Source organism: Manis javanica, chromosome X, assembly GCF_040802235.1.
Source record: "Manis javanica isolate MJ-LG chromosome X, MJ_LKY, whole genome shotgun sequence".
NCBI classification, from domain to species: Eukaryota; Metazoa; Chordata; class Mammalia; order Pholidota; family Manidae; genus Manis; species Manis javanica.
The window spans coordinates 98,883,762-98,900,808 of record NC_133174.1 but is presented as its reverse complement, the minus strand read 5'-3'; the positions used below and the strand labels follow the sequence as shown (position 1 = coordinate 98,900,808).

At 49.8% G+C, this 17,047-nt stretch overlaps 1 protein-coding gene across 4 annotated transcripts in view; it reads left to right on the top strand.

Moving 5' to 3' along the window:
- The window catches only part of TSC22D3 (TSC22 domain family member 3), a 57,821-nt gene extending 42,272 nt beyond the window's left edge, over positions 1–15,549 (top strand). For 2 of the 4 annotated variants that reach the window (XM_017657238.3, XM_017657239.3), the window contains exons 3-4: positions 12,827–12,878; positions 14,018–15,549. In XM_017657238.3, the coding sequence (XP_017512727.1) occupies positions 12,827–12,878; positions 14,018–14,248 (283 nt within the window). In that variant the 3' untranslated portion in view covers positions 14,249–15,549. Of the gene's footprint in view, positions 1–11,738; positions 12,091–12,363; positions 12,445–12,826; positions 12,879–14,017 lie in introns of those variants that run through there. The other 2 variants (XM_017657240.3, XM_073228115.1) reach the window with 2 other exon arrangements.
- Positions 15,550–17,047: the final 1,498 nt, after the last annotated feature.

Below are 17,047 nucleotides of genomic sequence, written 5' to 3'. Positions count from 1 at the left end.
TGAAAAGAAACTCCCCCCAGGAAGGGAGAATCAACCCATCAACCCCTCACCAGTCACAGGGGCTTCCTGGGGGTTCATTTCTCACCTATAACAACTTCTAAATGAGTAGATAGAAGATGAGGAGATTGTGTTCACCTCTCAAGATGCTTTGATGAGCAAGCAAATGAGATCCTCTGTACAAGGAACATTAAAGATAAATGTCCCCGGTAAGACTTGGGCACAGTGCTTCTCCTCCTGGCCTCTTTAGAACAGTCTGCTTGTGTTTATCCAGAAAAGCAGGAAAAAACAATCTCCTTTGTCATAAATTCTAGTACTCTTAGAGCTGCCTACTCAGGCAATTTAGTTTCTTGATGAGTCCAAGAATATTTGGGTACGTTCTGCCTGGCCCCTGAAAGGCCAAGGCTACCAGTTAGCCAGGACCCATTGTGAAGCCCCACCCAGGCAGCACTCCACCACTCTGTACTTAATCAGCCTGGGCACTTCTCCCAGAAGCACCCCCACTCTTCGAACCATACTGAGCAAGTTGTCATGTTCCTTCCCTGAGAAAAACAAAATAGTTCCTCTTCCAAGAAAGACTTTTCATTTTAAGAGGATGGATCCTCAACACTTCAAACCCAAGGGTGACGTTAATGATAAGTTTCCTTTATCTTGGCAGGTATCAGAGGATTTTTAGTCAGGACGTATTTTTTTTTTGTCTGACTCCCCCCACCACCTCACCCCCTCCCCCTGTCATCATTCCAGTTATGTGGCTGTCACTCGCTCAGAATCAGGCCTGCTAGCCTGATATCCCTCTTTGATGTTGCTGCCAGCTGAGACTTGGCTGCCCTGTTCCTGGGCTTCATCACCCTCCACTGCTCCCTGTGGGTACCCTGTTCCCAACCCTGACCCAGCCCCTCCAGCTAAAGTCCCAGCATTAGTAGAGAACCAGCAGCACACACATGGCTGAATTATCCCTTTTACTGAAGAGGTTAGGCCTTGGTTCCAGGTCATTAGTGGCCACTTACTCAATTAAATTGTGTTTGGATTGGGTTTCCCAAGTATGTTTGATTTTCAGCAGTCTGTCATGTTTTTAGCTGCAGAGTTGCTCTCAGACAATGACTTTCCCCAAATTAAAGTGTTAACAGAAGGTAAGTTCATGAACTTACCTATAGTTCTTCCCCACAGAGACTGGGAGCAAAGTTGTAACACTTATTATCCAAATCTTTTATTTATTTATTAAGCATATATTTGCCACATTGAGACTGTGTGTCAGGCACTGGTCCAGACCCTGGGGGTAGGATGGTGAATAAGATAAGCTCCTGCCCTTGAAGAGCCTGTATTCTCATCTAGGCAGCCAGTAGATGCTCACTTGAGATCTTGTGCACTGCCCACTTCCGGTCATGGTCTTATCTGGCTGTGCCTTCAGTCCTGCTTGAAAGACTAGAGGTCCTGCTGATTACTGACTGCTTGTGCTACTGGAGAGGCTCTCGAGGCCAAAACATTATGCAGTCTACAAAGCACTGCTATGGGGAAGGATTGCTAAGACCCTCAAGAAACTAAATTTAAATGCTCATTCCATTTTAACATCAATTCCTCCAACTACCCCTTCCCCATAAGCAGTTATCTGTAACTTGTGAAATCAGGGAAACAAAAACTGGAACTGGAAAGAAAATTAGAAATGCTAGACTTTGAAAGAGCATTGATAGGCTGCTCAAAATGGTGAGCCATTTTGCCAGCAGGTTTGGGAACTGGGACCCTTACTCATCATGGAGCCTATCACATTCATGTGGCCCTTCTTACTCTCCAAAGAAGACAGTATGTGCATCAAATCTGGATACATAGGCAAATATATATATGTTTGTATAGTTGTCAAGGACATCATCAGTCTGTAAAAAAAAAGTACAATGATATTATCTGTTTCCAGACTTTTCCAGGTGTCCATGAACACATACACCTAGCATGGTGCATACATTGGGGAGGGAAGTATCTTTCCCATTTCATGAATGAGGAGCTGTCAGCACAGGGGGTTTAGAAGCCTTCTAAGCAGTCTCCCAACTGGCTGGTGGCCAAGGTGGAAAAAGAATTCAAGCCCCCTGACATATTTTCTTCCCATATAACCATGCTCATTTAGAATGGGTGCTAGAGCTACATTTCCCAGGGAGCACCTCCCCTGGCATATGCACTGAGCCAATCCCTTTAGATTCTTCTTATCATTACTTTCTGTCAGAGCGCTCAAGACCTGCTCTGTGGGCCAAGCACATTATTGCACAGCCTATGGCTGGACACAAATTGCTGCCCTGTGACATGACATATGCCTCTAGATTATCTCCCAACCATGCTCAGGCTCTGGTGCCCCAAGATGTCCAAGGAGTATCTGTAAAACTCCCTTCTTCTTCTTCTTAACTGCCGACCTAGTAACTGTCTATGCTTGGCCATTCCTCAGTTTCCATATTTACTTTAGCTCTTCTGCAACTCTGTCAACAAACTCCACAGTATTATTAGTTTTAGCAAATAACAGGATGTCAGAACTGTTGACCAGGATTCATTACTTTGTTGTTAGAGTTCTATCCCAGAACATAGGGGCCAGTGTTCCTCTTATTTTTTAAGGTGTATGAGCTTTGGCAAGAAGCCTTTCCCAGCTAGGCCCACCATGCTCAACTCAGTCTGTAGGCCTTTAAGGCTGCTAGTGCCACCAAAGCTCCACTCATAAAGACCAGGCCCTTCTGTCTTTGCTTGGTGGTACAAAGACATCTGTGAATAGATTTTTCAAAAATTCAGTGCAGATACTTTGAATTATCCATGTTTGTGCCTTACCCTTACAGTCTTGCTGTATTGGGTAAAGCAGCTTCAGACTTAACATTCATGTTGTCAAGAACAGTGGGGGATGGGGGTGGTATTTTAGGCTGGCACTATGAATTTCCAGGCTTTTGACCCTAAAGATCTTTCTCTTCCACCCCACCCCCAGCACTGCTTGTCTCAAGGAGTAAGGGAGGAGGTTAAAAGGGTCACTCTGTTGCTGACAGGCAACCAGGAAGTCCAGGCCTTGGGGGAAACATAGCCTTTGTTTATTTAAGCCCCAAACCCAGCAAGCAGTGTAAATTAGACATAAAAATAAAATAAAATACCAAAACACAGGCCGGATGCAGACCACAGAGAGCAGCGAATTCCCCTTCTACTCTGCCTTCCTTGGCAGTTGGGAGGCATTGAGCAGGGGGCAGCCTCCTTGCCAGGGAGACACTCACAAGCAATGGGATGGGGCGAGGATGGTAGGTGCAGGGGAGCCAAGGCTTGGGTCGCGGTGGGGATGAGTGTGTTTGCAGCCAGCAGGCTCCTGAGGGGAGAATGAGCCACATACCTACAGCTGACCTCTGACTGGACCCATGTTTGACCGAGCAGTGACAGCCACAGAGCTGGAGGGGAGCTGGCCTTTGTCGAAGGGAGGCAGGGCTGGTTAATTGACCAAACTGTGCTGTTGAAGAAAAATCAGCTCCTCCTTGTTTTCTCCATCTCCCCGGGTTCATCTCCCTTTCCACCCTGTGATGCCCGCCCCTCATGTCCCTAACCTCCTAGCTAGCAGCTGTGAAGTGTCTTAGAAGCTTCCTCAGAACAGGCAAAATTTGCCAAAGGTTGATTTACAAATCAAAGCAGAATCAGGTTATCCTTTTAATAGCAGCTCTCATCACATTCTGTTCAAATTTTCAGGAGTGAGAGGAAAAGAAGTAGCTGAACAGACATTAGACCTGGAATATGTTGAATCCTAACCCTAATCTCAACCCTAACCCTAATGGCCTGTCATGCAAGTGGGCCTTGGCGACCCTGCCACTATGGGGCATCTCCAGGTAGACCCTGCCTTGGCTCTCACCTTTAGGTCAGTGGTTCCCTGAAGCACTTCCACAGTCAGGCCAGAAGACCTATATCCAAATCACCTGATGAAAATGCCCTTCACAAGTCCAGACCAAATACTAGATTTTCTAGAGCTGGAGTCCAGGGAGTCCATAGTCTTCATAAGCTCCCCTGGGTGATTCTAATATTCTTAGACCCATTTCTTTCCCTCCACAGCCCACCAGCAAGGTTTACCTGCTGTGCGTCCAGTTGTCCTCCTATGCTGATCGGCCCCTGACTACTGAGTTGAAAGTAATACAAAAATGTAGTTCAAACTTAAGTATTTGTAACAGAAAGTGGCAGAATGTGACACTTTCCCAGGGCTTTTTGCATTGGAAAAATGTTTTCCTAATTCCTCGAAGTGTTCAGAACTCCAGGAACCGTCATTAGAACCCAAGAGTATGACTTGGATAGTGGTGTTTGTAGGCACTATAGTAGTCAGGTTAGACAAACAGCTTGAACTGAAAGGAACTCTTTCTCAGTGCCCTTCAGATCACACTTCTCAGGTAGCCAGTCATGTACAGCATCTATGCTGGGACTGGCTCCAGCTAGAACCGTCCTCACGAGGAGCCAGTGGGAATCAGTCCTTAGGTGTTCATATGATTGTGCACAAATGGTGCTTGTTTTGATTTCACTCTCATTTTATCTGTGACTGACATCTTTGAAGACTGTGGACCTGGCATTGCCAGGGCTTCCTGTTCCTGGTGTACAGTGTGAGGCTTCAAACTGGATCTCCCTGTACCCACCGGATGGCTGCTCCAAGCTTCCCCTAAGACCCTGTCACCTCTAGGCCCTGCACAGCACACAACCAGCTCTGGACGTCAGAGAGAGCAGAGGCCATGGCTTTTGACACTTCGGCTTGATCTTGCCATCTTGCCATATCCTGTTGCTTTACTACCCCTTTGGTGTCAGGAGGAAGCTGGCAACAGCAAGAGAGGAGAGAGAGGGAAGGAAGGAGAGAGAGAGGTAGGGAGAGAGAATGTGAGTGAGCCCTTCCCCTTCCTATCTCTGTGAATTAGACTTGGTGAAAGGCTGAGAGAGTGTTTGTATCAATGTGTGTGCACTTCTGTGGTTCTCTCTTTCTGATAAGGTGTGTGTATTCCTAGGCAGCAATTGTCAAACCAGACAGGAGGCCTTCCTTAACCCCTCCCAGCCCTCCTTGGAGCCCCTTGGCACTGTTCCAATGGCGGGGGGCCGCCCAGGGAAGAGCTTGCCTTATTTCTCCCCTTTCTGTCTGTTGTTGGAATAGTGTGTTGTCCCCTGCTCCCTCCTGCCACTTACCCCACCCCAGCCGGGCTGCCTTCTTTCCATCCGGGAAGCCTGAGGTGGGGCAGGGGGTGGCTGGAGAGCCCCTCTTCATGACTCACAGTTCCAGCAGAGAAGATCAAGGAGCTCTTTCAAGTGAGTGTGTGGTGAATAGCTCGACTGTGAGGCAAGCGAGGGCCTTGAGCATACAATGTGAAAGCCCTGGGAGGCTCATAATGCTCCAAGGAGCATTATGGCCCAGGAGCCTGAGTGCCTGAAGAGGCTGGCATTATTACTGTTGTTTTGTTCCCCAGGGAAACCGTACCACTCCAAAGGTCACCCATTCTATAGCAGGGCCCACAATGGAGCCAGGTGCTGCACCTCACAGCCCCTGCCTGCTCCATGGGTCCCTTGTCTGCTGACTCCGCATCTCCAACAAGATCCTCCTGGTTTTTGTCTTCCAAGCATCATCAGTAGCCCCAAGACTTTCACATACCACTCAAAGTAACCCAGGCAACTGCCAGGAAAAATGGCTTGGAATTTCAGCTCTTGGGACTGATCCACAGAGCAGAAAGGATGAGGACAGGCCCTACCAGAGTCTTCCGGGTTCAGATAAACTGGCAGAGGGCTGGTGCAGACAAACATGGAGACTGGCCACATTCTTGCTGCTTGCTGCTTTCTTTCCCAGATGCTGGGAAGGCTACAGTGGGCCAGGATTCCCAGAGGGTGTGCCACAGTCAGGGGGCTGTTTGCCTGGCTAGAGATGCTTGCCATTATGGGAGGGTGAAATGGAACAAGGGTAAGACAGAGGGGCTGGCCAAAGATGGAAGGTCAAGAGGTCAGCAGGTAGAGTTGACCCCCATGCTAAGCATAGACCCTCTTCTTAGTAGAAAGGTTTTGGCAACTCAGTAGACCTGTGCTTTGTTCCCTTGTTTTACAAACCTGGTGGGCAAGGAAAGGAAACAGAGTGAGGTACCCTGGCACTGTCAGACACAATGTCAGAAGCATTAGGTCCCATAGAAACTCCAGGTTGCATGGCTGTTGTGTTATCCCATCTAGATGGGCACAGACAAAATGCTAAGGAATGAAGTGATGCCCAGAAATGGCAGTGGTGTGGCCCTCCTAAACCCCAGACTACTCTCCCGAGAGCTCCTAAGCCCTAAGCTTTTTCCTTAAGCAAACATTTCACTGAGGTCTAACCAGTAGGGAGACTTCTGAACTTGCCACAGGCCTAGGATATTCTGGAAGGAAGCACAATTTTTGACTTGTACTACCAGTTTGTTTATTTGTTTTTAATTTCCCTGAAATGTGCCTTGCACTTTGAATAGGCATTCAATCAATTTTCAATTGAATTGAGTTGAGTTGAGAGTTGAGTTGAGTTGAGTTGAGTGATAATGACAACCAGTGTGGGGAGGTGGGGAGAGAAAGGTGATTCCAATTACTGAGATTAATTGTACCATCTCTCTTTCAGGAATACCTATTTCATTACTTGTATCTGGGTAATGGGGAGGGCAGAAAATGAGAAGAGGGCTTGGAAAAATTATGGAGGTGAATTTTTCCAGCTGCAAGGCATAAGGGGAAGGGAGACAGGCATAAATATTGTTACAAGGTTTGTGAAATTTAAGATCCACTGAGCTCAGCTGCATTCCTGGGTAACAAAGCCAATACTTCCAGTCTTGCTGAAATGCCAGGACAAACTGCCTTCACCCCCCCACAACCCCACAGTAGTTAGCCACCAAATTTGGGGGATGAAGGTGACTTGACGAGCACTTTTTGATTTCTCTGGATAAGGGTGAGTGGAGTGGAATGCCTCGTCAAAGTGGGGTTCAGTTCTGCCTGCTGTCTCTAGTGTCACTCAGAGATTGTGAAGCTCACACAGGACCCTGTCTGGGAGGGAGCTGAAAGGCACAATTCATTGCTCCTGCTGTCGTTCAGTGCCAGGGTTTGGCCCAAATCGGTTGCTAGCACTGTTTTTTCAAGAGTGTCCATCTTCACCAGGATTCCGCTTGGACTCTTGCATCTGCGTCTGTCCCCCTCTGCCCCCCAAAAGTGAGGGTTCTGGGCCTTGGCCATGCAGGGCAAGTCACGTGACCCACAGAGGGCAAGGCGCTTTCTCTGTCACTGTTTTTCCTTCTTGCTCCCCTCCATCTGGACACTGGGGATTTTCCATGAAGCCAAAGTAACCATGTAAGCGGCAGTGGCCTTCCTGTCTATAGTCTTCCACACTGGAGTGGAACCACGGGGGAAGAAAGAAAATAAGAGAGAAGCAAGGACAAATTAAACAATGGCATTTCAGCCTCCTTATTCCCCCAGCCTCTTCAAAAAAAGGGACAAGTAAGTAATTAGAAATAGAGCTTCAGCCGGAAGGGGGCCGCGGTGGAGGAGTGAGGGAGAGGGCTCTTTTTCAGTCGTCCCATTAACTGTGCTAATGCTCCAGTGCTCAATATCCTTTCTGATTTCCTTTCCCAGCTCCTAACCCAGTGTTTGCTTTGTGGCTTGTCCCGCACCTCTCGAATCGTGTCTTTTTCCGCTTCTCCTGACACAAGACCCTGTGTTTTGCTGGCAACATTGCCGACTCTTGGGGTGGAACATTCCCTGTAGAAAATAAGGAAGACTTGCCTATAAATAGTTTCCTTTGGGCTGCGTGGTATACAATGCTTCAAGTGTGACAGAAGGGGAAGTGAGATGTTCCGCCGCATGGCCCCCCCGCAGCCTACCGCACCACCCTGTGTCGGCTCCCCACCCCTCCTCAGTGTGCTGGGGTCCTGCCCACGCATTCTGTCGCCCAGACTGCCCAGTCTCCGGCCCACTGTCCCATGAGAACCCGCAGGCGGAAGGGCTCTTGTCCTAGAGAGTTTGGCTTTCAAAGTGGAACAGACTAGTGGGAATTCTCAGACATTTCCTCCAGCTCAAAGGGAACAAATGGGCTTCCAGGGCCTCCTGAAATGGAAGGAGTTGGCTCCATCTTCATTATGCCATCCTCCATCTAGAAGGTTGCCCCTGAGAGGGGGTTCAGCTGCATCTCTTTAATTGCAGAACCCCACAGCCATAGGGCTAGAACCAAGAGCCAGCAAAGGACCTGGCTCATCAGCTGGGTGCCATTGCTGTGCTGGCTCTCGGTCCAGTCTATGTTGCAAGTCAAAGGATGGAAGAAAGGGAGTTCAGATACATCCACACAAGATTGCTGGGTTGTTTAATCCCCAGGCCACTGCTTTCTGCCTGGGGCCCACCTCCAAAGGTCACAAGGACACTGAGAGCCTCATGGATCACCAGTTTACTCAGGATTCTAAGTTAGGTCAGATCACAGAGACTGTGTAAAGCACAAGATTCCACTCACTGCAGGGTCTGGTGCAGCTGTTCTGGGCAGAGGAATTTTCTGGTGCACTGAGGGTTAAGCCGAAACCGTGTGGGTTCTTTCTACTTCTCTCCTATCCTCCTCCTACCTGCCCTTCGAAAAATCTTTCTGCTGGGACATTTCTGTCCATTGTCTTGTAAAGATCCTGGGATCCAGCCACTGTTTGCTAACAGATGATCCTAAGGCCCCAGGGTGATCACTTCTCACTGGGCAGGCAGCTGGCAAACTACAAGTGTAGAGGGGATGAGAGATTGCCTGAGCGTGGGCTGAACTGGGGGCATCATTTTGAAGTTGTTTTTCTAAACTAAATGCTGATAGGAGCTTGTTTTCTTACTGTTTGCTTCATGTTCCTAAAAGCTGAGCACAGCAGGAATAGGGGGAAAAAAAGAACTCATCAAAGGTGCCTGTTAATGGGGCCTAAGAACTGGAGGTTTGACCAGACTGTGATTATGATTCCATGACTCCGTACCTTTTTTGGGATATGGTATACCCCAGGACTGCATTTTCCATTCTGGGAGCTCCCTGGTTGGGTTACTATTTCCTATTTCCTAGACAGAGAATGCTTTCTTTGGGGATGGCGTGGCTGCCTTTTGAAATGATGTGGGTGAGCACAGCCCTCTTATAAAGCTCTTTTGGACACTTTGAAAATTCTTCTGCTGCCCCAATGCTGCTCTCCTCTGCCATATGTCAGAAATGCCCGCTGAGCTCACAGAGCTCAAAGTCTGACTCTGGGGGCACATCTCCTGCCCCTCTCTCTTTCTTCCTCCTCACCACTTTCCTGGCACCTCAAACCCATCTCCCAGCTGCCTTGACTCACTCATTCAACAAACCTACTCCCTGTCCCACTAGTAAATGTAATAGGACCAAACTTGACCTCTAGATCAGGAAAGACCTGGGCTGGAGTCCCAGCTCTGCAATTTATCAGCTGTGCCACCTTGAGCAAGGTAGCATCTGAGACCCTTAGTTTCTTCTTCTGTGAAGTGATGGTAACAGTTTCTCTACTGCAGGGTTTGTGGTACAACCAGCACAGGGTCTGGCCTATAGTAGATGCTTATCTGTCGGTGGGTCTCAAACTCAGATTATTTGTCATTGAAGTATAATGTACAATTCAAATGCAGCCTTGCTAGCAAACTTAAACTTTTCCTTTCCTTCCCCAAACTACCTGGATTTCTCTGCCTCTGTTTCCATATGAGGAAGTCCCTGTTGAAGGAACCATTTTTTTTCTTCTGTCCTATGCCGTTTGCCTGCTCGTGTTTTTTTCCCTGCCCACCCAGCTTTTTTATCTTTTTTTCATCATCTCCCTTGGAATCTTGGGGTGGGTAGCAATAGTTACTTTAGGAAAAATTAACAAGCCAATGAACAGTCAACTCAGAGACTCTTCTTAGACCTACAAAGTTCTGTGTGGCACAGAGGGCAGATCAATATATCATGGAATTCCAGTATAAATTAAGCTTCTGGTTTAAGGAAGTGTTTTTTTTTCTTGGCTAATATTCTTGATGACCTAAAAATATAGTCTGCACTTTGTTCTGTCTACTGCACATGGGTTAGTGCAAACACCAAGCACAGGGAGTTTGTGAGCTAAAGGTAACATTATCTCCCACCTAAACTGGAGTGAAAAAAAACACCATCCTAAGATAAGGCAGTAGGTATGCTTGCATAGTTCTATTTGTCAGCCCTTTATGAATAGAATGAGAATGGCCCATGTGCACGTGTTACCACTGGTAGGATCCAATAGGAGTCTCATGTCACAATGAAAAAGGTTGTCTGTTCAGTGGCGTAACTGCACTGGCAGCCTGGAGAAAACCAAGGCCTCAAACTGGGCTTAACTGGGCCTTGGCCAGGGTGTCAGTGCCAGGTACCTGGTTAGAAGAAATATCCGAAGGCAAATAATAATTACCTTCTTTGCTGATAAGAGGCCCCAGTACTTTTCCAACAGCATGATTGCATTCGGGTATTTCTTTGGACCACAGCCTGAATCACAAACTGATTCATGGGTACTGGCCCTAACTTCACCCAAACTATTGTGTATGTGGAACCCAATGTTCTCCTTCTGGCCCTGAGTTGGTGTAAATAATACTGCCAGTTGCATCACCTGTCCCTTGTTCTGTCTACCTTAATTCCTTCTGGATGCAATTATGCTTCTTTCCACCAGGTGGCGTCGCTTAGAAAGAGCTGGAGGAAAGGTCCTCAACCCTCCCATGCCCCCCTCCTTTTTTTAAGCTTAAGGCTGAAAAGAATGAAAATATATATTGATGGAAAGATATGTAATTCTTAGCAAGCAACAAACACCTTTTGTCATTGTGACTTGGAATCTGTTCCTGAAGTACTTTCTAACCTTAAGTAAGGTTGGACCCACCACCCTGCAGGTGTTTTCCTGGGATTGTTTATATTTAGCCTTGGTTTATAGTTCTGTTGTCATTTGCTCTTTATAGGAAAGTAACAAAATCTTGTTTTTCAAAATAGGGACACAAGATCCTGGATAATGGTGAATGTATTTTCTTTGCAGAGTAGGGTGTGGAGACCAAAGAGAAAAAGGCTGATATCTTGTATTTACTTTCATGCCCACTCCCTTACTGTCTCCTCCCCACCTCATGTGTTACCCACCTGACCCCCAGCTGCTCCCCTGTATTATGTTCCACTACTCATCTGAGTTTCTGGACACTCTCCTCAATACATGCATATTGGCATGCACAGATTAGCTCAGATCTGTGTCCCATGCGTGCCACAGATCTGTGCATGAGTCAGAACACAGGTACACCCAAAGGATGAGGCGAGTAGATAGGTGCTGGGGTTGGGGGAAGGCTGGCAGGCCAGCTGGCTGAGTGAGGGGACATGCAAATGACAAAGTATGTGTTCAGAAGGGAGGCTTAGGAGGCTGGTGGCGGGAAGAGACAGGGCTCCCAATGGTGCAGGTGGGGGTCCAGAGTGTGTAGTGTGTGCTTGCATTGCAAAGCCATGGGGGCTTGCTGGCTGGCACCTCAAGAAGAGCTTTGAAAACCAGCACCGCTCTCTACTGAATGCTTTCTACCTCCTGTTACATTTGTGGTTCTGATTTCTCTAAGAAGTCAGCTCCAGTTTGGTTTTTACCAATCTCCAGAGCCCTCCCTGGAGACGCCAGTTGGCACAAGAAAGTGCTGAACTGTTTACAGTCCCAGCCTAAGGTTCAGGGAGGGGATGTGGTTTCACTGGACCACAAAGCCAGGCACAGGGTTCATTTGCATGGCCCCTGACGCCATGTGACGCAGCCGGCTCCTCCTATATAAAGAAGCAGGAGCCGAAATATCTCCGAGTCTGGGTTGGACTGGCGGCTGTGGAGTTTGTGACACGCTAGGTGACACCCCTCGAGTCACTTCCATTCAACTCTCGAGTGCCTACCTGGGCTTGGGTCTGATTGGCAGCCTTTGGCCCCTCTTAGCTCAGAGTTCAGCCCGGTGCAGCGCACCAGCAGCCACCCAGCCTGCCCAGACCCGCCCGAATCCCGGCCAGAGCTCCCCGGCAGCCCGAGCCATGAATACCGAAATGTATCAGACCCCCATGGAGGTGGCGGTCTATCAGCTGCACAATTTCAACATCTCTTTCTTCTCTTCCCTGCTTGGAAGGGATGTGGTATCCGTTAAACTGGATAACAGGTAACGACCGGCCACAGCTCCGGAGCCTGGACGCCAGCGGGGGTTGGGCTGGGAGCAGGATCTCCGAGCGAGCCGTGCGCCGCAGGTCCCCGTTCCCCGCGGTGCAGCATCCTGGGAAGGGGCGGGGGTAGGGGACGCAGGGAGGGGGGTCACCGCTGCGCTGGGATCCGCCGTCGGAGCGTCCCTGCGGCCGCTGCGCCGGACGAGCTGCTGCAGCCCGAGGCAGAGGCAGAGGGGCAGTGGGGCAGGGCCGGGCAAGGCTGGGCAGAGGGCTGGCCGCGCGCCGTGCGCAGTTGGGGAGCAGGCCGGAAGCTTCCGAGCCGAGAAGGAATTCCTAGGTAGCTTCAGAGCCCGGTAGGTTTGCCCGGACCTTCAGGACCGGCGCCGGAAAGGGTCTGCGGCTGGGAGCTCCCGGGACCACGCGCCCCCATTGTTCGCGTGTCGCCCAGGCTGGCCGAGCAGGCCACGCTGGCCCGTGCACCCCGGGATCCACGCGCTGCCGCTCCACGCGGAGCTCTGGGCGGCGGTGGGGTGGCGGGGAGCCAGCCTGGGTGGGGAGGTGCGGCTTCCTGCAGGGGCTGGGGAGGGACCTGGGGACAAAGTGCCCCGGAACTCCCTGCCAGGGAGGTAGGAGAAAGGAAAGGCTGGGGCAGATGGAGGACTTTGGCCACAGCTGCCAGGTAGTCAGAGTGGGACCGAGTGTGTAACATGGTCTCTTTGCTTTTTGTCTTGGCAGTGCCTCCGGAGCCAGTGTGGTGGCCCTAGACAACAAGATTGAGCAGGCCATGGTGAGTGGCATCACTGCGTCATTCCCATTCCCAAACCTAAATGCTGCTTATGTAACTCAGGGCAGGACGGAGGGGGTGGGTGCAAAAGCTGTTAGCCAGGAGCCTAAGGAACCCAACAGTCTGCTTCCTGTTCCCTTGGAAGCCATACATAGAGTCCCATCAGAGTGCTACCTTTTAGGGCATTTCCAATCCACCCTTGTTGGATCCCCTCCTTTCCTCTTCCATCTCCTGTCCCAGGGCTTTTCACAGAAGCCTCTGGCTCACTCCTGGGTCCCCGCGCCGGGTAGGAAGCTCAAGCCCTTGGCGTTTGTCTGCATCCCGCATTTGTCAGGGGCCAGAGCTCATTGGATGCAACCTCACTGCAGTGCCTCTGCAGAGCCTGGGCTGGGGTCAGGAGTTGGGAGGATACAGGAAGGAAAGCACCCACCCCTTCTCCCTGTCCTTACTAGATAGAGGTCATACTCCACTGAGCAGCCATAATGGCTGCAGGGACTTAAGGCATCCAGCAGTTAGAAAACACTTAATTGTGCCCTGGAGCCTAAGGACAGTTCCCTGCCCCCAGTATAGTCATCAGATTCAGAGGATGCAGCAATCCCAATGCCTCCCCCAGGGCCAGTGTCCTGCCCAGCCAGGCTACTGTTCAGTATGCTGGGTCATGTGGGGAGGAGAGGACTCCAAAAGAGCTGATTTTACTCTCTTAGTGAAGCTGTGTAAAGCAGACAGACTGTAATGCGGTGCATTGCAGGTGCTCCCTGGGCTCTGGGCCAGCAATAGGGCCTCAGGTGGCAATAGAGATGTATAGCAGACCACCAGCAACCAGCAGAAGTTGCCTCTGAAAGGCTCCATGGCCAGCTTCGGCAGTGAGCAAAAACTTGCATTGGGGAGTCTGTGTAATTCAAAGCTGGGCTCCCAGCACAAGTGTGACCCCAGTCACGCAGCTCTCCTGAGCCATGCTGCAGTGCTTCCGGGAGAGGCACAGGGGAAATGGCTGCAGGGCCAGCATGCTGAGGGGCTGCTGAGGGAATACTGGAGGTTGGTGGCATGAGGGACAGTGCAGGCACTCCAATGGCAGGGCAAATGTGCCACAGAGGGGCCATGATGGCTAAGGAATGGCTTTGTTGTGATTTCCTTGGTGGCAGGATCTGGTGAAAAACCATCTGATGTATGCAGTAAAAGAGGAGGTGGAGGTCCTGAAGGGGCAGATCCGAGAGCTGGTGGAGAAGAACTCCCAGCTGGAGCATGAGAACACCCTCTTGAAGACCCTGGCCAGCCCAGAGCAGCTGGAGAAATTCCAGTCCCGGTTGAGTTCCGAAGAGCCGGTTCCCAAGATCCCACAAGCACCCGAGGCCTCCGGTGGTTCTCCGGTGTAAGTGGCTCTGTCCTCGGGGTGGGCAGAGCCACTAAGTTTGTTCTACCTAGTTCTTCCCAGTTTGTTTTTGGCTCCCCAAGCGTCATCTCACGTGGAGAACTTTACACCTAGTATAGCTGGTGCCAAGAGATGTCCCAAGGATGTGGTCCCCCCGGGCCCACTCCAGTGACAGACCCCTGACAAAGAACAGGTCTCTGGAGGCTGAGTTGCATGGGGCCTCGTCACCCCAAGCCAGTGAGCCTCTAATGCCACTGCGCCCTGAGAGCTCCCAAAGCCTGGGCAACTTCACACAACTGGCAAAGGAGAAAGGTAGTTTGAGAGAGGAAGCCAGGTTGCACCAGAAAGTATAAGGGGTCTGTTTTCATTTCCATCGACATCTTCAACAGCTTCACCTGACAATGACCGTTCTATGAAGCCACTTGTATTTCGAGCAGAGGCAACCTCTCTCTCATCTCTCCTGCCTTCCCAAGGCAGGGCCGGGGACAGGAGGGATTGAGCCAAGTCAGCCTTCTATTGGTTAATATGGTATAATGCATGGCTTGGTGCACAGCCTAGTGTGGGATTACAGCTTTGGGATGACCGCTTGCAAAGTTCTGTTTGGTTAGTATTGGCATAGTTTTTCTATATAGCCATAAAAGCATATATATATACCCATAGGGCTAGATCTATATCTTAGTGTAGTGCTGTATACAAATACACATACACCTACATGTTGAAGAGCCCAACCAGCTTTGGGAGTACTGACTGGTCCCTTACCTCTTAAGGCTAATTCTTTGATCAGTGTTCATTTACCAAGTTGATCCAGTATCACCTTTAGGCTATGTAAGAATAAAGAGTAAAGGCAGGTAGGGAGCCAGCCTCTGAATGCGGCCATGAACACCTTGCTGCTGCTGCATCCCTCGCCCATCTGTCCCCTGAAGACATGTAAGGTCCTCTTTTGAATGCCAACCCCACCATTCACTGGTGCTGACTACATAGAATGGGGTTGAGAGAAGATGGGCTGAGACTTTACATTGTCATTTGAAAACTTTTTTGTTTATGTTTGTGGAAAACTTTCAAGTGAACAGAATGACTAACTTGCTCGTGTCCTCTTGTGAGCAAGGGATGGAGGGGGATGGCTTTGACCCAATGGTGCCTGGGTGGTGTGCTCAGGGAGCTTGTGTCTAGTGGGTTCTGTGGCAGTGTGAACACTTTCCATTTCCTGATACCTTATCTTGATGTGTGTATCCAGGATTTGGATTTTGGTTTTTTAAGTGTAGCTTGAAATTTCAATAAAAGTTGCTCTTTTTTTTCTAAAAATAAGCCTGGTGTCTGAATATAAGTGGAAGTGGGGGGGGGGGTGCCTGCCATGGTTGGGGGCGCTGTTTTGTAACCTGCTGTATATTCCTGAGCACCACCTCAGTGGCAGGCCTACGCTACATCCCCGATCTTGCACAACCATCACAACACCCCCATTGTACCTGTAAGGAAGCTGAGGCTCAGCCAGTTTAAGTGACGTGCCCAAAGTCATACAACTACTATGGCAAATTGGAACTCAACCCACATCCATCCCTGTCTGCCCTGCTCCTGCTTTCATGTGACACAGTGGCCCCTGAGCTGTGTTCTGAGCCCTGCCTCATTCCCCGGGGAGCGCACCACTGCTATGTGAGTGAGCCCACTCAAGCTCAGCTTCCTACAGCATATGGCTGTTCCTTTGTCACTTAAAATTTAACTGAATTCCTTGTTTCCTGAGCCACAAACCTCAAGGACCAAAGGGACTCAGCCCCCTCCCTTGCACCGGTCACTACCCCAATATATTCGAAGTGTTGTGCTTCCTTTGCTGTAAAAATAACATATTTTGGCCTGTTCTTTCCAATCCTCAAAACTCTTCTACAGAACATTGCAAACCCCTACTGACTGGCCTCCCAAATCCCAATTTCCTCACCTGCTCCTAACCTCTCTACTCATTGTCTACACCTGCCAATTTGATCATGGTGTGCATATTTCACAGCTGCTGGAGCAGCTATAAGCTTTGGACCAGGCAGCTGCCCCAACCCAAACCCAACTGTCCCCAGTCCCCACTTACTCCCAAGCCCCTCCCCACATCCGGACAAACTGAGAGGACTTCTCAACTCTTCAGCTTATCTGGAGATGTCCCCCACTGATTTCCAGCCAAGCAAGAACTAACAGAAGAAAAACAGAAAGCCAGAGGATGGTCCAGCAAACACACAGCCCTTTCTGCTTATCCAGCCCTTCCCTGCAAGAAAAGGGAAAATACTTGCCCACAGTCACACTGTGAGAAACAAGAACAACTTTGTTTCCTAGGCAACCCTGACTAAACAGAGACAAACACTGCACCCTCTGAGGCCACAGCAGCTGCTAGACTAGATAAGAGGAACTCTGTGGCTGTTTGCTAGTCACTTAACAGGAGCAGCTCTTTTGTTATTGTTCCACAGAAAACCAAGTAGGGGCGGGGAAAGGCGAAAGAACACATTGCTCCTGGAAAGCCCTTCACAGGCTGTGGGGTTCTGGACCCAGCTGGGGCAGCTAGATCCAAAGCAAGGAAAAGAACAAGAAGCAGGCCTCCCTGCCTGGGCATGCTCCTTCACCCAGGGCTCCCGCTAGCTGTTATCTCACCCGATCCCCTTGGCAGCCCTCCCCACACTTGGACAAGACACTGTTCGGCCACCCCCTCCTCATAAATGCAAAATATTCTGTTTCCTGCTGTTAGAAAAACAGACCCTTATGATTTACCTCCATTTGACAGACAAGAAAACAGAGCTCAGCGCTGCACCCACGGCTCCTACGTGTTCCATGAGGC